At 43.0% G+C, this 26,295-nt stretch overlaps 1 protein-coding gene across 1 annotated transcript in view; it reads right to left on the bottom strand.

The window, feature by feature from the left end:
• The window catches only part of LOC308269425 (putative tetratricopeptide repeat protein 41), a gene marked incomplete at both ends in the record, with an annotated part of 92,650 nt that overhangs the window by 35,930 nt on the left and 30,425 nt on the right, over window positions 1–26,295 (bottom strand). The window contains 4 exons of the mRNA XM_080704807.1: window positions 4,011–4,150; window positions 17,750–17,928; window positions 20,311–20,509; window positions 24,045–24,284. Of these exons, the coding sequence (XP_080560933.1) occupies window positions 4,011–4,150; window positions 17,750–17,928; window positions 20,311–20,509; window positions 24,045–24,284 (758 nt within the window). The remainder of the gene's footprint in view (window positions 1–4,010; window positions 4,151–17,749; window positions 17,929–20,310; window positions 20,510–24,044; window positions 24,285–26,295) is intronic.

The following is a 26,295-nucleotide window of genomic DNA, read 5'->3' as shown; positions in this document are numbered from 1 at the left end:
AGAGATTTATAGAAGATCAAATCAGGAAAATAACAGTAGAAATAATAGAGGTGTTTTGAAAAGAATTCAGAGAGAGCCAAAGAGAGATAAAGGATGCAATTAATGAAGTAAATGCCTCAATTCAAAGTACAAACAACTGATTAGACCACATAGAGAATAGAATCTCGCTCTTAGAAGATGATCATTCAAAAAATGAACGCATAGTTTCTAATTTAGAAAAAAAAAATCCAACAGCAGGAATCTGACATTGAAGAAATATGGGCCCATTTTAAGAGAGCTAACCTAAGAATAATTGGAATAGAGGAGAGAAAAGAAGGTGAAACCAAAGGGATTAACAATCTTTTCAAGGAAATAATAGCAGAAAATTTTCCAAACATAGAGCAAGAGGTCGATACACAGGTTCAGGAAACTTATAGAACCCCCGTTAGAGAGGATCAGAGAAGAGAATCCCCACGCCACATAATTGTCAAAATGGCCAATGTGGAAGCCAAGCAGAGAATCTTAAAGGCAACAAAAACAAAGGGCCAAGTGACATTCAGAGGCAAACCAATTAGAATCACTCCAGACTTCCCAAACCAAGTCATGAGAGCCAGAAGGGCTTGGAGTAACATATTCCAAACTCTGAAAGAAAACAACTTCCAGCCAAAAATTGCCTACCCAGCAAAACTTTCTATCAAATTAGATGGGGAAATAAGAAGCTTCCACGACAAACAGAAACTGAAGGAATTTATGTCTTCAAAACCAGCGCTAGAGAAAATACTCAAAGAGATTAACTACAAAGAAGAAATAGGTAACACACACCAGAACCAGAGAAACAAGATTTTCCATCCAAGAGACAACTAAGATTAGTTATCTGTGGAGATTCATTATTTATGTTAGTCTTATACCTATCTCTAAATTGTATTGCTTGCTTTTATTGTTGCTAATTTTTAGGATTTCTAGTTGGAATATTAATATACCTTCAGATATAGCATTTGGAAATATTTTATTCCATTCTATCAGTAACTTCTAACTCTGTTTACATTGTCTTTGGATATACAATATTTTTTTATTTTTTAGGGAGTTTGTTTACCCTCTGTTGCCTGTGCCATTGAAATCATATCCAAGAAATCACTGCCAATTTCAATGTTGTGAGGTTTTATGACCCAGATTTTCTTCTAAAAGTTTATAGTCTTAAGATTTATATTTAGGTCTTTTATCTATTTTGAGTTAATATTTGTATATGTGTTAGGTAAGGGTCTAATTTTATTCTTTTTCATGTAATTATTATTTTTCAACAATATTTAGTTAAAAGATTATTATTTCTACCACCAAATGTTCGTGGAAACCTTGTCAAAAATAACTTGACAATATAGGGAAGAATTTAGCTCTAGGCTTTTATTTAACTCCAATGGTTTATATATCTGCCTTTAGAACAGTACTACACTGTTTCAATTATTGTAGCTTTATATGGTTTGAAATCAGAAAATATACATCTTCTAGCTTTGTTCTTCATCGAGATTGTTTTGGGTACCTACAGTCCATATTCCATATCAGGATAGATTTTTTCTGAAAAATAAATAAATAAATGTATGATAGCTTCACCTAAAAAAAAAAAGAAAAGAAAAAAATATTCTCTGGTAAGAAAGAAAGCAAAAAGAAATATTGAACTGTTATCTTTTAGTCATCAAAAGCTTGGTATCAGACAAATGAAACTGTTTTGTGAGAGTATCATCATTAATATTGGATAAATTGCTATAAAACTAGATGTCAACCACTAAGCCAAGCATGGGAAGGAGGGATGGGGAGGGAAGGGGGGGGGATCAGGTAGGGGCTGAGCGATGTGTGCATGTATGTCTACAAAAGTATTTTCTTTATACCACTATGATGTATGAATACATTGCACCAATAAAAAAATTAAATTAAAAAAAGAAGCATGACTACAATGTGCCAATAAAATTTTATTTTAAAAATTGCAGAGAGCCTCACTAAGTTGCTGAGGCTGGCCGCGAACCTGCAATCCTTCTGTCTCAGCCTCCCAAACACTGTGATTGCAGGTGTGTGCCACTAATCCTGGCTTATTTCTTATTTTGAAACAAGATCTCACTATATTGCTGAGACTTGTCTTCAACCTGCAATCCTCCTGTCTCAGCCTCCCAAGTACTGAGATTACAGATGTGCAGCGCCATGCCCAGCATAAACTTTATTATTTCTAATGTGGACCTCAATTACTTTACAACCCAAAGACAATAACAAAAGAGCTACCAGTACTTAAGATCTCACTGTGCACCAACACTGTGGGAAGTGTTTCATGTACTTACTGTCCTGACCCTGTTTATAACCCCCTAAGACAGAGTCCTCCCAAGTGAGAACTCACTGGAACATGGGTTTGAAAATGACCTCGTTTTCTTCATTACTTCTTGCTGCCTGCTAATGACACAGAGAAATTTGCAAGTTCAAATGGATGTATCAATTTGTACTGGTTTGTCACATTTCTTTTATTTAGTGCCCATAGGTAATAATATACTGTGGAAGTTAGAGGAATCTGTAAATAAGCATTGTCTCTACCATAAAAAGACTTGCAATTTTGAGTCTTATACATCTCATTAGATAGCATTCCTGTGTGTGTGTGTGTGTGTGTGTGTGTGTGTGCGCGCGCGTGTTACTGAGGATTGAACCTAGATTCATTCTACCTCCAAGCTACAACTCCAGCCCTATTTTATTATTTTATTTTTGAAACAGGGTCTCACTACGTTGCAGATGGTCTCACTAAGTTACTGAGGCTAGCTTTGAGCCTATAACCCTCTTGTCTCAGCCTCCCAAGTACTGGGATTACAGGTGTGCACCACCATGTTGGGCTAAATATTCCTTTTTTAAGGAAGAGTTGATGAGAGCAAGAGTAATATCTTATAAAAATTTGAAGATGTTGGTTTTAAAATAAAAACAGCTATGTCTTGGGTCATTCTACCCTTAGTCCACTAACTCTACTGAAATCAGTGAAATTTTATAACTTGCTTTAAAAGGGGTAATTAAATGTCAGCTAAAGCACAATAATAGCTATGTGATACAAATGAAGCTTTCATTGTATTTAAAAGTTCCTATTTTATGGAACCAACCTAGGTCTCCATCAACAGATGAATGGATTGCAAATTTATGGGAAATACACACAATGGAATTCTATTCAGCTATAAAGAAGAATAAAATAATAGCATTCACAAGAAGATGGAGGGAACTGGAGAACATTATGTTAAGTGAGATCAGTCAAGCACAGAAAGAGAAGGGACATATGTTTTCTCTAATATGCCCAAGCTAGGGAGTAGTGGTAATACCAGAGGGACTCCAGATGATGGAGGGGAAATCTCAGCAAAGCTTGAATGGAAGGATAGGAGAGGAAGAAGGCTGAGGTTGTTCAATGGAGGAGCTACATCTAAATATGTGTAATAGTATAAATATATTGGGAGGGAGAAGGGGAATGGGGGGGGAGAGGGCACAAAGCACAATCTAAATGTACACCATTTTCAATGTATACATTTCAATGTGTATATTTCAATGTGGAACATTTTGTATGTTCCACATATAAATAAAATAAATATGAAAAAATAAAAAATAAATGTCTTTGTCTACAAATGTTAAATTAATTAATTAATTAAAAATAAATAAAAGTTCCTATTTTAGAAAAAATGATAAGTCAATAAAGGGAAAAGTTAGTCGAGTTTCCCCAGGATCTTCATAAAAGCTGTAACCAAGTCTTTGGCCAATCTTGTATGGATTCTTTTCAACCTACCACTCTATTCCTCTTTTTAATGTCCTCTTTCCCTTCCACAGGGACACCTACCTGCATTCATTCGATCTTTAATGACTCCTTTCTCCTTAGTGCTTGTCATTAATGTACGTGGCTTCCTCACTGATGAGCAAATCAATCGATTTAGTTTGTAGACTAAATTACCAAGGAACAAAGATAAAAGGTATCTGGATGTATTTAGCACACAAGGAACCAAGTTTGAAGGGTCTGGAACTCTCCCTCACTTTACCTGCACCAACATGTCCTCGATACTCAAGAACAACTCTTCTGCTTCCTTGGTTTTGCCCATAAGCTTCAAAAAACTCCCAATGAAGAACATCAATCGGCATTTGTCTGCGACAGTCACCTCGAAAAGGCTGCCCTCCAGCACTGGAATGGAAAGAAAAGTAAATAAACTGAAAAGTCGCTTGAAAAGACTAGCAGTACCCGACACTTAAGCTTCTGGTTTTCTTTTTCTTTTTTCTTTTTCCTTCCTTTTTTTGTAGTAGGGATTGAATCCAGGGGCATTATACATCTGCACTTCACCCCCTCGGTGTGAAGCTGGTTTGTTGAGTATCTCACTACTTGCTGAGGCTGTCCTCGAACCTGTAACCTCATGTCTCAGCCTCCAAAGTACTGGAATTACAGGGATGTACCATCACACTCGGCCCCATTGATGCAGGAACTAAATATTTTATCCGTAATTTAAGAATTAAAAAATAGGGATGGGGGTGTAGCTCAGAGGTAAAATGCTCCTGGGTTCCATCCTCAGTACCACAAAAAATGAGAGAGAGAGAGAGAGAGAGAGAGAGAGAGAGAGAGAGAGAGAGAGAGAGAGAAACACTTTGCTTTTATTAAGGCTTACATGTATTACCAAGTATTTAAACTATGACTTGAAATAATGATAATGCTATTTGATAACTGTAACAAGTAAATTTTGAACACTAGAGCGCCAAAAAGGAGTATTTGTATAGCTCAGTCCATGCACTGGCTATGATTTGTGTTTTGCAGTGATTTTCAGGTAAAAAGAAAAAGAGGTCTATATTTCTTACTCAATTCTGCCCTCTGTTGCAACCATCTTGAATTGCAAGCTTCAACAGAAAGATGTTAAAAAAACAAAATTAGGGAGTGCAAACATGTGTGTCTGTGTGTGTGTAGTTACACTTCATACAGAAATGCAAACACACGGAATTTTTAAACTTAAAGATCCAATTAATTAGCAATTTCAGCTCTTTCCATGTGTTTTAGTATCTAAACTCCTACATTTATTCATTTGTTAGATTTCAAATTTTTGTGTCTAATGTGTGCCAAAAAACATATTCCAGCACCTCATCTGTTCCTTGGCCCCTGTTGGAGGCCCCTGTAACCTGTACGCTCCTCTTCCTCTTTGCCCTTTACCTGGATCACATTTGTGCACAGAGAGAATATGTATCGGGCATGTTGTGTGTGCCGAGCAACATTCCAGGCTCCAGAGAAGCTGCCTCCCTCAACACCACAGGTGGCCGGGAGTTAAGGTGCTTTGGGTCAGAGGCAAAAATTAAAAAAGAACCAAGGAAGAGAGAAAGCGAGAGTCCACAAGGTTTGTCCAAAGTGGCTGTGAAGGCAGAAACAAGAACCAAGGAAAGAAGCAGGAGACGGGATGGACAGCTCTGAGCAGAATCAGCTGCTCGGAGCAGGCAAACAGGGCGTCTAGGAGAAGAGCAAGGGGTGGGCTTCTGCCCAGCGCAGGGCTTTAGCACGTCTGTGAGGATTATTGCATCCAGGTTCCTGCCAGGGGCTCCAGTTAGAATGGAATGGTCTGTGACTACTTGTGTGTGTGGTTGGGGTGCAGTAGGAAGGACTGATGATTGAGCCCAGGGCTATTCTGCCTCCAAGCGACACCCCAGCTCTTTTATTTTTTTAATTTTGACACAGGGTCTCAAGGAGTTGCTGAAGCTGGACCTAAGATCCTCCTGTCTCAGCCTCCCAAGTACTGGGAGTAAAAAATAAAAATAAGAGTCGGGCGCAGTGGCACACAGGGAGGCTGGGATAGGAGAATCTCGGGTTCTTGGGCAGCCTCAGCTACTTAGTGATGCCCTCCGCAACTTTGTGTGACCCCATTTCAAAATAAAGAATAAGAAATAGGGCTGGAGATGTAGCTTGGAAGTAGAATGACCTGGGTTCAATCACCAGTACTGCAATAAATTAATTAATTAATTAATTAAGGCTGGGGTGTAGCTTAAAGGTAGAATTCCCATGAATTCAATCTCCAGTACCCTCCCCAAAAAAGAAAGAAATTGAATTATAAGAGCCCTGCATAGTATTGCACATCTCAGCTAATGTAGTGTAATCTCGGCAACTTGGGAAGATAAGGTAGGAGAATTTTAACTTCAAGGCCAGCCCTGGGCAATTTAGCAAGTCCCAGTTTCAAAATAAAAAAATGAAACTGGGTGTGGTGGTACATGCTTGTAAGCCCCATACTTGGGAGGCTAAGGCAGGAGGATCGCAGGTTCCTGGCCAGTCTCAGCTACTTAGTGAGGCCCTCTGCAACTTAGTGAGACCTTGTTTTAAAATAAAGACTAAAAAAAAAAGGGCTAGGGTATAGCTCAGAGGTAGAATGCCCCTGGTTTCAATTCCCAGTACTGAAAAAAAAATATTGGGATCATCCTACCTACTTTGCACACCATACACTTCTTTTTTACTTTATTATTGGACAAAATATGTGTGTTAGGACCATGCTAGAGGCTGGGTACCTACCAAATACAAAATGCATGGTTCCCACTCTCATGGAGCCTACAGATGCCTGGAAATGGAGTGTGAGCATCTTTCTATGTCCTAAATATTCTTTGAAATATTCTTTGAAAATACCTATATTTATTACCAAAATGCATTCCATTTCATGGATTACCACTATTGAGTCAATTTTTCATTCTCATAAAATGCTATCAAATGAAAACTATTGGCAAAATATTTTCAAATATCCATGATTACTTCCTTAACCACAAGATTTTAAAATTTTTAAGACTTTGGATATATATGGCCAAATTGCTGCAGAAAGACTGTGCCAATATATACTCTTAGCTACAGTATATAAAATACTTTTTTCTCACACTTCTTTTTATTATTTTAGAAAATCATTGCCAATTTGGAGCCTGAAAAATAGCATACTACTATTGTTTTAATTTGCATTTCTTTAGTTACTTGTGAAATGGAATCTTGTAATGTATTTTGTTAATAATTTAGACTGTTTTTCGTCAACTCTAAGATGCCAGCAACTGCAAGATTCATCCGTATTTCAGAAACGTTGTTTTTAAAAAGGCTGCATCAGAAGGGACGTGGAAGAGCCGGGCGTGGGGCGCATGCTTGTAATCCCCACGCTTGGGAGGCTGAGACAGGAGGATCGCACGGGTTCGAAGCCAGCCTCAACTACTTAGTGAGGCTCTCAGCAACTTAGTGAGACCCTGTTTCCAAATAAAATATAAAAAAGGTCTGGGAGTATAGCCCAGAGGTAGAAAGCCTCTGGGTTCCACCCCTGGTACCACCAAAAAAAAATAAATAAATAAATAAGAAGGGGCGTGGAAGATGACGGCCATAGCAACGACTGCCGGCAGCAGCCGGATAGGACATGTATTCCTCTGAGAAATTCTGGACAACAGATTTTGCTTTAATATCTGATTGGGACAACATACAGAGATATTTCCAGCCATGACTTTCTATCTAAAATATAAGAGAGAAGAGACAGACCATGATGGTGGTGGCGGCCAGTATTCAGGATACGCAGACTGACCCAACCCAATCTACCTGAAATCTCCCTGAAAATAGACTGCTCCTGTCCCACATGCTCAGGAACTCTGAACAACTTACTATGTAAGAAAAATGCTCAGGAGGAGAACCAAGATGGTGGTGGCAGTGGCGGCCAGTATTCTGAAAAGGCATACAGATTCATTCCTATCCACTCTGAACTTCGGAAGAAACCTCTCCAAAAGTAGACTGCTCCTGCCCTACATGCTCAGGAACTCTGGATAACATACTATGTAAGAAAAAGTTTCAGGGCACATCAGATGGAGCCCTGCATAGACGGGTTGGCCAGTGCTGCACGTCCCAGGAGATACAGGCGCTCCTGGCCACTGCACTCCTCTGCACAGCACAGGGGGCCAGGGTGCGCTCGGAGCAGCAGAACCCGCTCTCCGTGGTGAAGCTGTGGGACTCCACTCTTGGTGGGGAGATAGGACCCATTGCTGCTAGGTGCTCAGGCCCCCAATTTCTGCTAGGGACACGTACTGTTTTCTTTTATTAAAAAATATTGGAGAGGAAGATGGCGGCAGCTGCAGCCACAGTGGTGACCGTGGCCGCAATGGTGAAGGTTCATAGTGGCCAAATAGGACATGCATCCCTCTGAGAAACTCTGGCTAACAGATTTTGATTCAATAGCTGATTGGGACAACATACAGACATTTCCTGTCATGACTTCCTATCTGAAATACAGGAGAGAGAGTGGAAAATGGCGAAATTAGAGGCAAGACGGCAGCGTGGCACCCACCACTGCAAGAAAAGTGATTTTTGGAGGGACATCCTAGAAGAGATCAAAAAGTAGACTGCTCCTGCCACACATGCACAGGAATTCTTAACAACAACACACTCTAGGAGAGACCAAGAAGGCGGTGGCAACGGCGGCCAGTATTCAGGAGGGGCAGACAGATCCAATCCAAACCACTTTGAATTTTTGAAGAAATCTCCCTGTAAGTAGACTGTTCCTCCACACATGCTCAAGAACTCTGGACAACATATTATGCAAGAAAAAGAAGGCCAGTATTGGACAGATCCAATCCAATCCACCTTAACAAAATTAAGGCATTTACAGTGAAGTGTCACAAAAAATAAGAAATCAGATGTTTTTCCTAATGTGCAAAAACTAGGAAGATATAGGTAGCAGGAGGAACTCTAGATGAAGGGATCCTATAGAGGAGCAATTAAGATGACCTATCTGAGGGGATGGGGGGGGAGAAAAACTCTTTAATGCACATGATGTACTTAAACATATCAAAGTTAATCAGGAAACCAAGCATGGGAAGGAGGGAAGGGGTTAGGGATTGGGTAGGGGCTGATTGGGTGATGTGTGCATATATATCTCCACAAGTTTTTTTTTTTATCCCATTAAGATGTATTACTACAATGCACTAATAAAATTTTATTTAAAAAAAAAGAACCAATGAAATCCAGTATTTCTTTTTTAGTGAATCCATCCCTCCAATAGCCTTTACTGAGCACCTTGAGTGCCTGACGGAGACCGGGGACTGTCCTGAGTGCAGAGATAATGAATTAACCAAATAAGCCCCTGGCTCTGCCTTTGGGGCTATCAGAATATAATGAATAATAAGGCAGATATAGCATCACATCATCTTATAGATAAAATGCTAAAACTATGAAAATAACCACAAAGGAGGTGATGCTACAAACTGGGGATGGTGTCTCCATGAAAATCACTATTGCACTGAGAGTTAAAGAAAGAACAGGAGGTTCTGAGGACAATGAGGAGTGAGAGTGTGGGGAATTCTGGACATGGAAGAGAAGGTGCAGAGACTGTGGGACAGGAAAAAGCACGGAGCCGAGAGAACTGAGAGAAGGAGACTGTGGAGAAGAGAGCAGAGCCTTGGTTCAAGGCAAAGAAGGGGCCAACCAGCATGAACAACTGCTGCTACAAATACCAATCAGCACGGACTCCGTGCCCAGTGCACTCCAGGCCCTGGGGATACAGCAATGAAAGGCAGGAAGGACCCTGTTCTCAAGGAACTCACATTCCAACGGGTGAGACGGCTGGACAGAGGACAGGGAGCAGAGACAGGCAATTTGGAAAAGGAAAATATATCAGGTAGCTATCCAAATAATTCATATTTCAGAAAACTATTCAAAGAATTAAACAACTTTAACATGATTATGGAGAATAAGTAAAACATTTTCTTGAGGAAGTCTTCTTTTTGTGTGTGTGTGTGGAACTGGGGATGAAACCTAGGGACCTTCTACCTCTGGGATACACTCCTAGACCTATTTTATATTTTGTTTGGAAAGAGGGTCTCACTAAGTTGCTGAGAGCCTCACTAAGTAGCTGAGGCTGGCTTCAAACCGGCACGATCCTCCTGTCTCAGCCTCCCAAGTACTGGGATTAAAAGCGTGCGCCACCACACCCAGCTTGAGGAAGTCTTTCTAAGAAAGCGACACTTCAGCTGAGACCTGCAAAACCAGGAAGAACTACTGCTACAAATACCAAGGGGAAGAGTATTCCTGACATGGAGCACAGTTGGAGCCAAGGCCAAAGGTAAGTAGACTTAAAGCTCAGGAAAAAAGCCAATATGATGGCATCTAGAGGTCAAGAGGATGCATCCTGCAGGATGATGCTACCCAGGCATGCAGGGACCCAGTATATTAGGTATTGCAGGCCAGGCTGAAGCGTTAATGTTTTCAGTGTAATAGCAGTCCATTAGGGTTGTTTTAATTGGGGAAGTGACATGATCTGGTTTGCATTCTTAAAATTTCATTCTGGCCACTGGGTAGACAATGAACTTTGTAGGAACAAGAGCTAAAGTAGGAAAAGCAGTAATAGAGGGTGTTACAATAGCCAGGTGAGAGATAATAATGGTGGCTTGAACTCACTAGAGTGTTGATAGCGAAAAGCTGACAGCTGGATGTCACTCTCACTTCTCCTACTCAGCATCATACTGAGAGTCCTAGTCAGTGCAGTAAGACAAGGGGAAAAAAAAGGTCTATTCATATGGAGAAGGAAGAAAGAAAACCTTTGCACACAAGTGATATGATTGTTTATATAGGAAATTCCAAAGAGTCAATCAAAATCTTCTTTAACCTGGGCATGGTGGCGCACACTTGTAATCCCAGCATTCCAGAGGCTGAGACAGGAGGATCATACAGGTACAAAGCCAGTCTCGGCTACTTAGTGAGGCCCTCCACAACTTATGAAACCCTGCTTCAAAATAAAGAATAAAAAATAGGGAAGGTAATGTAGCTCAGAGGTCAAATGCCCCTACGTTCCATCCCCAGACCCATACACAAAAAAAATCACTCCAAAATCGAATGCATAATTTCTAACTTAGAAAAAAACAATTCGACAGCAGGAATTTGACATTGAAGAAATCTGGGCCCATTTTAAGAGAGCTAACCTAAGATTAATCGGAATAGAGGAGGGAAAAGAAGGTGAAACCAAAGGGATCAATAATATCTTCAAAGAAGTAATAGCAGAAAATTTTCCAAACATAGAGCAAGAGGTTGATACACAGGACCAGGAAACTTATAGAACTCCCTTTAGACAGGATCAGAGAAAAGGTTCCCCATGCCACATAATTGTCAACATGACCAATGTAGAAGCCAAGCAGAGAATCTTAAAGGCAACAAAAACAAAAGGCCAAGTGACATTCAGAGGCAAACCAATTAGAATCACTCCAGACTTCCCAAACCAAGTCATGAAAGCCAGAAGGGCTTGGAGTAGCATATTCCAAACTCTGAAAGAAAACAACTTCCAGCCAAAAATTTCCTACCCAGCAAAACTATCTATCAAATTAGATGGGGAAATAAGAAGCTTCCATGACAAACAGAAACTGAAGGAATTTATGTCTTCAAAACCAGCACTAGAGAAAAATACTCAAGGAGATTAACTACAAAGAAGAAATAGGTAATATACACCAGAAACAAATAAACAAGATTTTCCAACCAGCAGACAACCAAGCAAAGAAGAATAAACGGTATTTCAAACAGAAATAAAATCTTAACATGTTAGGAATTAAAAGTTATCTCTCAATAATCACACTGAATGTAAATGGCCTCAATTCCCCAACAAAAAGACATCAAGTGGAAAAATGGATCAAAAACCAGAATCCATCCATCTGCTGCTTACAAGAAACACACTTTACAAATAAAGAGAGTAACTCAAGGTAAAGGACTGGAGCAAGGTAATTCATGTTAAGTAGCCATCCTAAAAAATGTGAAGTAGTATTTCACTATAGTTTTTATTTGTATTTCCTTAATGATTAGTTATAATATGATAATGATGAGTGATATTCATGTGTTTATTGGTCATATAAAAATCTTTGGAGATCCGTTATCTAAAAAAAAAAAAGAAGTAGAATGTCTCTGGGTTCAATTCCCTGTTCCCAAAAAACAATCAACTCTTGTAGAGGCCTCTGAAGGTATCCACCCAAAGCCTCATACATTAATCATGAAAAGCTGGTGTTTTGCTATTTATTACAACCATCTGACAAGACCCTGCAATATATTTACTCTTTGCCCTGTTGAAAAACTTCCCCCTTAATAATATGATTTTTCCCCACCCCACCATGGCTGCCACCTGGAGAGCAGTCAGCCATATGCCAAGATGCTCTGTCCCACCCTGCCACTGAGCATCCTGCCTCTCAGTTCCTCTGTTTCTTGCTCACAAATGTCACATCTACTCTGTCTCCTCCTGTCATAGATATTGTCCAAAAAGAACTGCAGCCATAAGTGGATTTTCTTCATTTTGCTGAGACCCAGGATTCCAGCCCCAAGCAAGAGTTTCATGCTGTAGAGAAGGTAACCCAAACCTTGGCGTTGTCCTTGAGGCTCAAAGCCCTCTCTACTGGTCATCTATCAGTGATGCATCTTTGCAGGATGCGTCCCTCAGGAAGGGCAGCCCCCTGCACAGTGTAATGGATAAAGAAGCACCTGAAGAATGTGCCCATCATTTCCAGGCGGTCTAAGTTGGGCTTGCTATTCTCCTCCAACCACCAGAGGGAGCCAAACTCCACCATCCAGAGGGAGAACTGAAATAGCAGGGTGGGGAGGGGGCTCCATCCACAGCGCTCCATCCTAACTTTGGGGAAGCTGTAATTCTGTTGGTGAGATACTAGGAATTGAACCTAGGAGCATTCTACTTCTGAGCTACACCTCCAGCCCTATTTTCTATTTTTTTATTTTAAAAATAGGAGCTGGGGCCAGGTGTGGTGGTGCACGTTTGTAATCCCCGCGCTTGGGAGGCGGAGACAGGAGGATTGCTCAGGTTCGACCGTTTCCAAATAAAAAAAATATATAAAATAGGTCTGGGAGTGTAGCCCAGAGGTATAAGGGCTTCCAGGAACCCCAGTACCACCAAAAAAATAAATAAATAAAAATAGGAGCTGGGTTTTTGAACAACTATGGAAAATGGATTTGATAGCACATAATCAGTTCTACTAACCAAAGCTTTATTTGAAAATTTACTTTTTGTACAAATTGAATTATATAATGCTTGAACTACTTTTGTCACTTTATAAGTAAAATATACAGTGCTTAATTTGTTTATACTATAAAGTATGTTAAATGCTTTTGTCAAATCGAAAATAAAGATAGTTACTAAAAAAAAAAAAAAAAAGAAAGAAAGAAAGAAAAATAGGAGCTGGGCGTGGTGACGCACGCTTGTAATCCCAGCATTTGCAGGACTGCCTCAGCTACTTAGTGAGGCCCTCTGCAATTCAGTGAGACCTGGTTTCAAAATAAAGAATAAAAAATAGAGCAGGGGCTGTAGCTCGAAGGTCAAATGCCCCTGGGTTCCATCCCCATACCCGCAAAAAAAGAAAAAATTTTAAATTAAATTAAAATAGGGCCTCGCTAAATTGCTGAGACTGGCTTCAATCTGTAATCCTCCTGTCCCACTCTCCCAAGTACTGGGATTACAGGTGTGCACCACCACACCCAGATAGCTATAACTCTTAATCCTGTTTTCTTCCCATCCCTCTCACCCTGCCTTCTCTTCCTGTTGCTACCCACTTCTTTTCTCTATTTCCCTCTGATCTCAGTTCCTCTCCCAATCCTCAAAGTTGGCATCTTTCTGGTTCAACTCATTCTGAGCCCAGGAAGTATCCCATCTGGGCTTTCTACGGTCACTTCAAACTCAGCGTGGCCTCTGTCCCCTAAACCTGCTCCCTCAGGAGTGTTTCCTGTTGGGTCAGTGGTGGTTTCATCTGCCCAATCTCTAACATCAGAACTGTGGGTGAGATTTTTTACTCCTCCAGCTCCTGCACCCACCTGTTGCTCAAGTCCCATGGATCCACACCCAGACCTTCTTCTCTGTCCTCACTGCTGCCCTGTCTAAGTTGGCATTGCCTCCCACCTGGGTCATCACCACCAGCAGGTCTCTTTGAAGCCGTGTTAATCCCTTTCCATGCCATTCTTTATAAAACACCCAGAGAGACCCTTTAAAAACAAACCTGAGCTGGGCATGGTGGTACATGTCTGTAATCTCAGTTCTTGGGAGGCTGAGACAGGAAGATCCCAGGTTCAAGATAAGCCTTAGTAACTTAGTAATACTCTCAGCAACTAGCAAGACCCAGCTTCAAAACAAAAAATATATATATTTTTAAAAGGGCTGGGGGTGTACCTCGGAGTGGAACACCCTTGAGGTCAATCCCCAACACCACTAAAACAAAAAATCTTCCTTAAATTGCTCATGGCTCCCCATGGCTCTTGGGATAGGGCTAAATACTTAGCATGAAGTCATGAACTCCTGCCTCCTAGGCAGCCTCAGGCCTCCCCTTCGCTGTCTGCTTTCTCTTATTCCCATACTGAAATCATTCAGTTCTTTCTCCACTCCAGACCTTTCATCATGTTGTTCAAGTACCCAGGATTCTTTCCCTTCGGTGTTTTGTCAGATCTGGGGCAAGGTTGCAGCTCCCTTCTCTGTGCTGCACGCTGCCACTTTGAACTGCTCCTCTCAGGCTCAGTTGTTTTTTAATACCTATCATTGTACTTGACCAGGAGCCGCATTAAGGCAAGAACCGTGTCTGTCTTACCCCCTGCCATGTCTTGGCACCCAGCCCCACACTCCACACAACAGGGACTCCATGACTACTGCTGAATTCGTCTGGAAACATGACAGCACTTACCCAGACCTCTGTCCTAGAAAGGAAGACTGAGAGGAACTGACAGGCTCCTCCCTGGACCGCAGCCTGTAAAACAGGATTCAGGCCCTGTGTGGACTCATCACTTTGGTAGGAAAAAACGTCTAAGGAGACCAGAACATCTCCGGAGCACTGCGGTGCCTCCTGCGCTGCTACACAGGATTCCTGCTGTCATTAAAGTGTATTCTAGTTGATCTACTACATTTTTCTATAGTTCTGGTGACAAGGACTTGGCCCTGTGACTTCTACTTTCAGGAACTCCAAAAGGGAAAGAAACAAATGCACATTGTCCTCAAGGACCTTCAGAAAGGCCCCCAAATGGCCATGGGCTAGCTCCGCGGGCCAGGTGAGGGTGAGGCCCAAACGTGAACAGTCACAAGGTGCAGTGACTCGATCCAGCCTCGCTTCATGGAGGTAGATGGAGGCCTGTGGATCTCATAGAATGGATGGCAAAGACTTTGGGAAAAAAAGCTATAAAGCTCAGCCCGGATTGAACATGAGGAGCAAGGAAGATAGATGTCAAAAGCAATTAGGAAGCCAGACCTGGAGCACATGTGTAATCATACTACTCTGAAGGCTCAGACAGGAGGATGGCAGGTTCAAGGCCAGCCTTAGCAATTCAGCAAGACTCTCAGAACTTAGAAAGATCCTATTTCAAAACAAAAAATAAAAAAATAAAAAGGGCAGGGGGTGGAGATCAGAAATAGGATGCTCCTGAGTTCAATCCCCAGTACAACACACACACACACACACACACACACACACACACACACACACACACACAGTAAAGCAATTCTGAAGGCTAGGTCTCCCTGCTGAGGCCCCAGGTCTGGAGAAACAGACTACTGGTGTTTGGACACATGGCATGCTTACAGACGCAGCACAGAGCCCTATGAATGTCTCCCACCTAACTCAAAGGAGACATTCCAATCTCAACTCATTTACATCCAGCCAATCCTCAGACACTGCAATATTGGTTGACCTCCTCCAAGTTCAACCTGCAACCCCTCCACCACCCTAACAACCCTGATATGATAAGGGGTTATGGCACCATCGGGTCAGCTTTTGCCTCCTCCCATCCTTCCTCCAGATCTCATCTTCCTCTGGTTAGCTCTCAGCTTCTTGGGACCTACAGAACCATCCCTCCTCCTCCCTCCACTCCACACCCTTCTCCCAAGTCCCTGGGGCCCAGACATTTCCAGGTGGATCCAGCTTTCTCCAACACACCTATATCCTTATGAGTACTGTGTGGGTCGTTCCACAGACAGCATCAGACAAACTTTAACATTGCATAGATCACATGCATGATAATAACAAAGGTAACAAGAGTAAAGGTAAGGGACATGTGTTTAAGAAACAAACACAGTAAAGCCCAATCCATCCCTCACTCTCTAGATCTCAGGCCACTTAGCTCACCTCTCTGAGACTCAGTTTCCTTCACTTCAATCAAGATCTGGCTGGTATTATGGTAGTTTTGAGAATGAGACAAAATGATACATACAAAGTACTTGGCTTAGAGCCCAGCATGTAACAAAGGCTCAACATCTACTATTCAGGTCACTAGGCTATGAATCCAGAGGGCAGGGATTCCATTTGCCTTGTTCATGGCTGTATTGGTGAGGCCATGAGTTCAGGGCCCAAGGAAGGTGCTCAGTTAATATTTGCTATAAAAATGAATGAAAGTCATTACCCTGCCTAATAAGCCAGGAAGTACAGAATGAAAGAGAAAGAAAAAAGAGAGGGAAGGGAAGCAGGCAAAGAGGCCTCCTTGTGTAGAACACAGGGGAAAAGATATTGACCACCATGCTATACAGGCCCAAGACATAAGCAGAAAGTCAAAGGACAGCAGCCCAGTTCGGGTTGAGGTGGTCCTTGACAGTACTGTTGACGGGACTAATGGAGAGAGTTAGCATTGCTGTCTGTAGGCAGAGGACAAATTTAGGAGGAAATGATTTTGGTTTTGCACCTATTTAATTTGTTTTTGTTTAGGTTTACTGTGTGTGTGTGTGTGTGTGTGTGTGTGTGTGTGTGTGTGTATGTGTGTGTTACTGGGGGTGGAACCCAGGGGCTTTTCTACCTCCAGGCTATACTCCCAGACCTATGTTATACTTTATTTGGAAACAGGCTCGCACTAAGTTGCTGAGAGCCTCACTAAATAGCCGAGGCTGGTTCGAACCTGTGCGATCCTCGTGTCTCAGCCTCCCAATGCACCTATTTAATTTGAAACATTAACTGATCAGTCAGGAAAGGTGTTGCTAGAGCAATACTCCTTAGTTGGGCTATTGTTAGCTGCTGACATGTGCAAGGCCCCAGGTTCCATTCCCAGTTGTAAAAAAATGAAATCAATGGCGCCATCAGTATCATACTTTCATGAAAGCAGCATGGACCCTGGCTCTCCCAAAGGAGGCCAAGGCTGGAAATGGAGACAAAGAAGTACTGGGGTGTGGCGGAAGCAATGAAGAAGGGTAGAGAGAAAAGAATGCTAACAACAAACCCAGAAAACAACCCCAGCAAGAAGAGAAAGTCATCTAATGTTTTTTCTTTCTTTCTTTTTGTGTGTGCATGTATGTAGCGATTGACCCCAGAGACAGTCTACCTCCAGCCTTTTTTATTTTTGTCTTAAAACAGGATCTCACTAGGCTGCTAAGAGCCTCACTAAATTGCTGAGGCTGTCTTCGAACCTCCATACTTTCTGTCTCAGCCTCCCAAGTACTGGGATTATAGGCATGCTCTGCTGTGTCTGGCATTAATTCTTTTTTGCTCATTTCCCATCTTCATAAATTGTTGGCTTAAATTGTGGGGATGCATAACCAAGAGGCCTAATGCATGATGTACATTAACAAACATATCAAAGTCAATCACTAAGCCAAACATGAGGAGGGAGGGGGAGGAAATGGGGCGGGAATTGGGTAAGGGCTACTTGGGTGATGTGTGCATGTGTGTCTCCACCATATTGTACTCCATTAAGATGTACGACTACAATGCACTAATAAAAAATTAAAAAATAAAAAGAATGACGTGAGGAATTAGGAGCACAGTAACTCAGGGCCACTCTGTACCCCAGCAAAATGGACTACTGACATACCACACACAGTACCTGACAGTGTATATCTCTTCTTCATTTTGTGGCACTGGTCTGCTTTAATCTTGGCCACTGAGAGCAGATAGGCGTCAGAAACATCGCAGCCGGCTTCTGATAACACTTTCCAGTAGTGAGCGAGGTGCAGCCTGGTCCAGAAGCTCGGGCTCCGGATTTTTGACATAAAATCTATGATACTTGTGACATATGTATGAACGAGAATAATTTTAGTGTTTCACACCTTAAAGGAAGCTTCATCTATTGGACATTCCATTAGCCTAGTCATCGACTTCTTCACTAACCTGACTTTGGCTGGTCACCAGATGTCAGTACTCAAAGCCAGTTCTCCTCTGCTCAGGGCAGGCTCCCTAGACCTACTGACCTGGCAAAGGGGCATCTCCATCTTTCCTGTTTGCAATTCAGTTCACTGTATCTTCTCCCAGCCCCGTGGTGCTGAGGATTGAACCCAGGGGCACTCTACCTCTGAGCTACACCCCCAGCCCGACTTTATTTTTTATTTTGAAGCAGGGTCTCACTAAATTGCTAAAGGCCTCACTAAGTTGCTGAAGCTGTTCTAGAACCTGCAACCCTCCTGACTCAGCCTCCCAAGTACTGGGATGACAGGCATGTGTTCTATTGGCTCTATTGTGTCATTTTTCAAGTGAAGAGTTTATCCCCCTGTGTATGGTCAATGTCTAGCTCCACATGGAAAGCCCTTAGAGGCTTGGGGCTATCTTACTTGTACACCCTCAGAGTCTAACTCAGTGTGGGAGGAAGAGTGGGCATCAACAGATGTTGATTGAACTAATGCATATAAGGGGGAAAGAAGGAAGAAGCTGGAAAAGGAAGAGAGGTGGAAGAGAGGTGGAAGAGGGGAAGGGAAGGGAAGGGAAGGGAAGGGAAGGGAAGGGAAGGGACAAATGTGGAAAAGAAGGGGAGAAGGCAGGAGGAACAGCAGGAGCATGCCTGTCCTTCCTCTGCAATTCTTACCCTTGTCATCTCTCTGGACTGCAGGTGACTTGAGAGGAATGCATGTGGAGTAAATAGGGGGAAAGCACATTTTAGCCAGGCATGGTGGTGCATGCTTGTAATCCCAGTACTTGTGAGGCTGAGATGGGAGGATCTCAGGTTCAACACCAGCCTCAGCAATGTAGCAAGCTTGCAGAAACCTAGTGAGACTCTGTTTCCAAACAAAGAAATAAAATCGGGCTGAGGGCATAGTTTGGAGGTGGAATGCCTCTAGGTTCAATCCCCGGGCAAAAAAAAAAAAAAAAAAAAAAAGAATAGTACGTTCTGTAGTACAAGCCAGATAGGTAAGTCTTTAAAATATTAGCATAAGTATCTGTCTGTTTTAAAGTCTTTTGCGTGATCATTTTATAACTCGGGGTAAATAAACAACTATTATTTCAGATTATTATAACATATTTGACTGTGTGTGGAGGTGTGGGTGTGGGTGTAAGTGTGTAAAGATGTATATATATCTGAAGGCTAAATACACTGAATATCTGAGCTTTTTCTAAATGTTATTCAAGAGTTTGTAAAATTAAAAGTATATAGTTTTTGCCAGGCGTGGTGGCGCAGGCTTGTAATCCCTGTGCTTGGGAGGTGGAGACAGGAGGATCATATAGGTTCAAAGTCAGCCGTGCTGGCTTAAGAGACCCTATTTCCAAAGAAAAAGTATAAAATAGGTCTGAGAGTGTAGCCCGGAGGTAGAAGGGCTTCCAGGAACCCTAGTACCACGAAAAAAAAAAAAAAAGTATATAGTTTGGCTGGATGCGGAAGCATATACCTGTAATTCCAGTACTTGGGAGTCTAAGACAGGAGGATCACAGATTCAAGGCCAGCCTCAGCAACTTAGTGAAACCCTGTTTTAAAATAAGAATGGCTAGGGGTGTAACTTGGAGGTAAAGTGTCACTGGTTTCAATTCCTATATCCCCCCTCACACACAAAAGTAAACATGTTTAGTACATGCAAGGTAATCTAAGTGCTCTCCTTTTTATATTATGAGGTGTTTTGCTATGGTATACATTAGATGCACTTGTACATCAGATAAGTCTACTTGTGGTTATTAGCACTGTTTTCTACATAAGAGGTCTAAAGCTATTCTTTGATTTTTCATTGGTGCTATTTAACCTATGTAGACTCATTAAAGGCAAAGCTACAGTATTATCATCATCCTACTAAGCTATGAATTCCACGTTATGCTTCAAATACACACAGGGTGCTAAAATAATGTGGCCACGGTCACCAACTAACAAGTGGGAATGTCAAGTCTCACCCATAACCCGGCATCAGGATCCCACTTTCAACCATTATGACAGATTGATTCCTTCCACTCAACAGAGGTGGAAAAAATGAAAGCTAATGTAACATCTGGAGCACCCCTGGTGATGCATCAACCACAGAAGCCGATGCCAGATGAAGGCTCCCTCTGAATGAATGAATGAATGAATGAATGAATGAGTACTTAATGAATAAATGAATATATCTTGCTGAAGGAAACCAGAGGTATCTAGACCCAGCACCAGTGAGAGGAGCAACGAGATCTGCGTAGACATGACAGAAGACTCCGGCTTACCTGGGGCTGGTGAGGAAGCCGCACAGGCCCACCCAGCAGCCGCTCATCTTCATGTGCCACGGCAACTCCTGATACACTCTCCAGAAGGTGGTTTGCCGCTGGAAGTATCTGATCAAGACTTGGTGAAAATGTGTTTTCTTGTGATTCATCGGGTTTTGAAATGTATACAGACTGCTTTCCCTGATAGGAGCGATCACACCTAGTCAAAAACCAATTACAGTTTAATGCTTCTGCCTTTTTAGCATGTGAAAATATGATAGCAAAAATACGACAGCTCTGTGGCCATAATTACAGAAATGAAAGTCAAGGTTCCCTGAGCTCCACCCCCAGCCCTGTTTTATTTTTTTATTTTGAGACAGGGTCTCACAAGTTGCTGAGGCTGGCCCTGAATCTGTGATCCTCCTGTCTCGGCCTCTCGTGAAGCCTTCTTTTTATTTATTTATTTATTTATTTATTTATTTAATTTTTGGCGGTACTGGGGTTCCTGGGAGCCCTTCTACCTCTGGTCTACACTCCCAGACCTATTTTATACTTTTTTATTTTTGGAAACAGGGTCTCTTTTTTTTTTTTTTTTTTTTGGTGGTACTGGGGTTCCTGGAAGCCCTTCTACCTCCGGTATACACTCCCACGGGCTACACTCCCAGACCTATTTTTTAACATTTTTATGTGGAAACAGAGTCTCTTAAGCCAGCGAGGCTGGCTCCGAACCAGCGCGATCCTCGGAAACAGGGTCTCTTAAGCCAGCGCAGCTGGCTTTGAACCTGCGCCATCCTCCCATCTCCGCCTCCCAAGCGCGGGGATTACAAGCCTTCTTAACAGCAAGGTGCGTTCTTTTTCTTTGTGAGATCAGGTTCAGCCAGGTAGGGGATTTTTCCACTCTTAGGATGGCAGCTGATTCTGCTTTGCTGTTAAACTTCATTCATTAATTCATTAGCATTTCCTTAGTGCAGGTACTAACCTCTGTGCTGTTACTGTGAGCATTCAAGGGATATGGGACACGGGGTGCTAAAATAATGTGGCCACGGTCACCAACTAACAAGCAGGAATGTCAAGTCTCGCCCCTAATCTGGCATCAGGATCTCACTTTCAACCATTATGACAGATTGATTCCTTCCACTCAATACAAGTGGAAAAAATGGCTTCATGAACTAAAGTTTGGCAAGCTCATATGGGGTTCAGGGTTACAAGAAGAAATAAAAGAGGCTCTTTCCAGGAAGGGCTCCCTGAGAGCCTGAGAAGGTGGAGTCTGGGGAAGAAGGGCATGCCGTAGTCCTCAAAGCTCCTAGGAGATGCCTTTCCTAATATCTACTTCAGCGCCTGGAGGCCCACCTGTTTGGGACAAAGGAGAGGTCAGGACGGTTGACATGTAGTCTGGTTTTCTCACAGCGGCCACTGCCAGCAGGGAAGTTGTAAGGCTCCCACAATGGACAGCAGAAATCAGAAGAGACTCTGGACCACAGAAACCAAACAGATGGGGGAGCAGGTAGGTACACCACTACCGGTGGACTCCCGGAACACCTGGGGCAGGGGAGGCTTTTCCAGGGACTGGTGATAGCATTGTGACCCTCTATCCTTGTCTGAATATGTTCTAGTTGCATGAGAATAAGCAGAATAATATATGAAGAACCTAGGAAAGAAAAAGAAGTGAAAAAAAGTGTGTCTACTGTGATAACACTAAGCTTGAATAACGGCCTGGCAGCATGGGGAGAACATTCCTCAGCTGCTCACCTCTCTTTTGCCCTATTCCTTTTCAGTCCCTCGAATATGCTGGTGCACATATGTGCGCACACACACAAAGCATGCAAAATTAATTCTCAGTTTTAAGCAAAAGAGGAAAAAATGTTGCTCTATCACATCCTACTGGTCAAAGGTTCTCTCTAGATGAGCCAATTTTTGGTAAAAGTAATTTGGATTACAAAATGGATACAAAGCTAGACAGAATAAACATTTCAAAGGCTAGTAACCTGCAAATACCTGTAGCTAAGGCAGCTATCTTGCCTTACAATGGCTGATAAGACATTTGGACAAACAAGTCAAAAGAAAGCACTTTCAAATATCAACGTTGACTCAAATACTAGAGCCCATGCTGGGCGTGGTGGCATACGCCTGAAATCCCAGTACATGGGAAGCTGAGATAGGAGGATCCCAGGTTTGAGGCCAGCCTCAGCAGTGTAGGGAGACTTTCAGCAACCTAGCAAGGCCCTGTTTCAAAACAAAAACTAAAAATGGCTGGGTGTGTATGTAGCTCAGAGGTAAAATGTCCCTACACTCAATCCTCAGTATAAAACAAAACAAAAATTCTAGAGTCCTGGCTCTGGGACCTTTTCATCCTGTGTGAGGGCTGGCTTCTCAGGCCCACGTCATTGAAGGAGAATAATTGCCATTATGATTTCCACTGTCTCTAGCAAAGATGTATTTATAGCCTGAATCTGCAACATAAGAACTTTTTTCTAACAATGGTGATTATTGCTTTTCAGCGCTTTTCTTTGAGACTCACAGTGCTGTGAAGGGGTGCAATGTATACCGAGAATTTTAACAGCCACGCTGTGACTCCTTGGCCTCTGCACTAAGAGTGTCATCATTCTTAGGGAATCGGTGCATTGCCAGCCATCAAGGGCAAGTACATGGAAGAGCTGATACCCATCTAAGAGCAACCTCGTTCCCAGGCCTGCTGTCTCCTCCACCTCACATAAGAGTTGGTAGGGATGAATGAAATGTAAGAGGCAGGGTTAAAGAAATTTATATTGTTAAATGAAAGTTAAAAAAGAATATAGTAAGAGAGAATTTGCACCAAGCCAGGACTCTTCTAGAAGCTGCAGGTTAAAGGGTTTTCAGAGCCAGGCGTGGTGGCGCACGCTTGTAATCTCCACACTTGGGAGGCAGAGACAGGAGGATTGCGCAGGTTCAAAGCCAGCCGTGCTGGCTTAAAAGACCCTGTTTCCAAATAAAAATATAAAATAGGGCTGGGAGTGTAGCCCGGAGGTAGAAGGGCTTCCAGGAACCCCAGTACCACCAAAAAAAAAAAAGGGAGGGGGGGTTTTCAGGTCCTTAGACCAAAGTTCTCTGTGCAGCTGTCATGGAGTGCTCCTCTCCTAGGGCAAGTGTGTCTGTGACCTCCATGGATACAGACCTGCAGTTCTTTTCAGAAAGGGATATAGATTTGATTTGAGTTAGGGCAGAGACTATTAATTCTTACCTGCTCTCCATTTCTCTTCTCTTTGTTAATGACAGAACCCTGCCTCTATTTAGGACAGTCCTGCACCCGGGTGAAACCTCTAGTCCCATCTTCCCTTGTGTCTATTTGTGACCAAGTCATGAAGTTATGGGTCAAAGAGATGTAAGTGGAAATGTCGATGTGAAGATGCGAAACTTCTGGAAAGCTCCTTAAAGGGAAGCAGCAAGCCCTTCTTCCTTCCCAGTGCCTGCAATGTGATGTCTGGATCTCCGTGGCCATGAGTGCAAGGTGACTGAGAATGAACGGCAGCGTGGTGAGTCAGGGACATGGAAGGAGTGACTGGGGTCCCATGGAGCAGCCTAGGGCTGCGTGCCTCCAGAACTCTACCTGAGAGAATGAGGCCGGGGCGCTGGCCATTGCAGTCAGCTCTCATTGAACTGATATAACCATTGTCATGTGTGTTTGTGATTCATTTTATAAGAGAAATCCTGCTACGGCTCTCCCTTGTATGCGACGCCAACTTCCCCTTAACCAGCAGGCAGGTATTTTGCAGACTTACCAAGCAGCCTGTGTTCCACGGCGTTCCTCAGGGACTGGTGCCGGATATACAGAAGGCCATTTGGCTTCTCCTGGATCCACTGTTTGGTGGCATTGCGGAAGGCAGCCCAGTGTACCGCAGTCACCTTGTAACGATTCCTGTAGCCCAACATGTCCAAAACCTGGAGTAACTCATCCTCCGCCAATCCACAGTGAGAGACGCACAGTAAGCACAGAGCATCAGCCACCCAGCCATCCAGCCCTACGCAGACAACGTGACGGGAGGATGACAAAAAGAAGAGCAAGCATAAGCCCGGCAGCATTCCAAACGTTCTACGTGGTGAGTTAGCGTCTTTCTTCTACTCATTCTGTAGGCAAAGACTATCGTGGCCCTGTCTTACAAAGGGGGAAAATAAAGCCTGGACAAGTTAAATAACTTAGCCGAGGTCACGAAGAATGCGTTCGAACTCCGAGTCTGACTCCAGAGCCCACGCTGTTATCTATCAAATTATCACTCGCACTGATAATACACTCACACTCACACTCATATACCCAGCTGTGGTTGCACACTAGCAAGGCTGCTGATGATTACACTGGGCACTTCCGCAGAGCAGCCGTCATGGGGGTTAATATCACTGACAGGTGCAAGTGCATTTTCTATAAGGTGGTCCCCCTGCTGCACATGCACAGGCCCCGCTCGAGGCAGCTCTTCATCACCCACCTGACTCTTACACCTCCATCCTATAGCTAGATTCTTTCCTCGCTAATTGATATTCGGACCCATAAGAAAAAGGACGGCATGTTTTACCATTCTAACATGACACATCCCACCATTTATTTCCTATGCTATAACTAGCCAGGCAAAGGCACAGTCAGTTGCCTCGGCTATCAAAGATGCCCTGAGGTTGACTCTGCTATGCTGAGCTCCTCCTGCACCTGCAGCCAAGCTCCCTGGGCCTGAGTGGTGTTGCTGGACGGTGCTGGGGATGGATCAGTCCCGGGGGAAGAAGAGCTGGACTTTTTTGCACAATCCTTGAGCACAGTCGCAGGCCACTTGTCCTGAGTGACTTACAGGGTCACAAACACCTCATTTCTACCTCCTTGGAGGTGAGGGAATATGCAACAAACATGAAACTAATTCTCTTTACAAAAATACGAACTCCAGAGGGAAAAATGAGGCTGGAAGATATGCTGTAGTACTTATCAAAGAGTGTTTCATTCCAAGTACTTTCTGTTCTCTTTCCTCAATCCCTTCCCAAACCTTCACTGCCCTGAATAAAGCACTGAGCCAGGCATGGTGGTGCACGGCTATAATCCCCTTCATGGGAGGCTGAGACAGGAAGATACCAGGTTTGCGACCAGCCTCAGCAATTTAGCAAGATCCTGCTTCAAAATAAAATAATAAAATAGGGCTAGGGGTATAGCTCAGAGGTAGAATGCCTCTGGATTCAATCCCTGATACCACAAACAAAAAAATATATAAATAAAAAGGGCTGAGAGTGTTGCTCAGAGGTAGAACGCCCCTGGATTCAAACCCCAGTACCAAAAGAGAGGGGGGAGGGGGAGGGAAGAAGGGAGAGATAGAGGGAGGTAGGGAAGGAGGAGGGAGAGAGAGAGAGGGGAGAGAGAAAGCTGTTACAGCAGAAAAAAAGAGGAAAACTCAAGTTTCAGCACAGACTTCTGAAGCTCACAGCAGAGACAATGGCTTAAGAGAAGAAATTCTCAAAAGCCCTGTGTGTTGAATATCATAGAACAAATTCCTGACCAACTGGTAGAATCAACTCTTTACCACACACTACAAACTCAGCTATAGGATGATCTAACAAATAAATTTTCTTCCCACCCGGGAAGAAAAAAACTGTTGTGGAACTGAGAAAGGTAGAGGAGAGGCTCTCAAAGAGCGCGGACAGCACAGGGCTGAGCGGAGAGGCCTCTGTTAGGAAGGACAGTGTCAGCAGAGGGCAGCAAAGACAGGACAACCCGAGAGCAGATGGAGCCCAGGCCTCCGAGAGGAAGCCCAAAGTGCCCCATTTGTGACCTCAGCCACCTTGGCGGAAGACCACAGGGAAAGACGACCAAGGACACCCAGGACCAAGGGTCTTGGATCTCAGTTCAACCCAACAGAGACACAGGAGTTCACATCCCCGCTTGGCTGAAAAGATCTTCAACTAAGTGACAACAAACGGGTACAATTAACCCGAGGCTCATACCATGAGTAGGATGGTGAGATCAAGAGAGAAGTTAAACTGAGTAACAAAAACAATAAAGCATAT

Source organism: Muscardinus avellanarius (genome assembly GCF_963383645.1).
Source record: "Muscardinus avellanarius genome assembly, chromosome: 11".
Classification (NCBI taxonomy): domain Eukaryota; kingdom Metazoa; phylum Chordata; class Mammalia; order Rodentia; family Gliridae; genus Muscardinus; species Muscardinus avellanarius.
The sequence above is the reverse complement of the archived record's forward strand: the minus strand, read 5'-3'. Positions and strand labels throughout refer to the sequence as shown.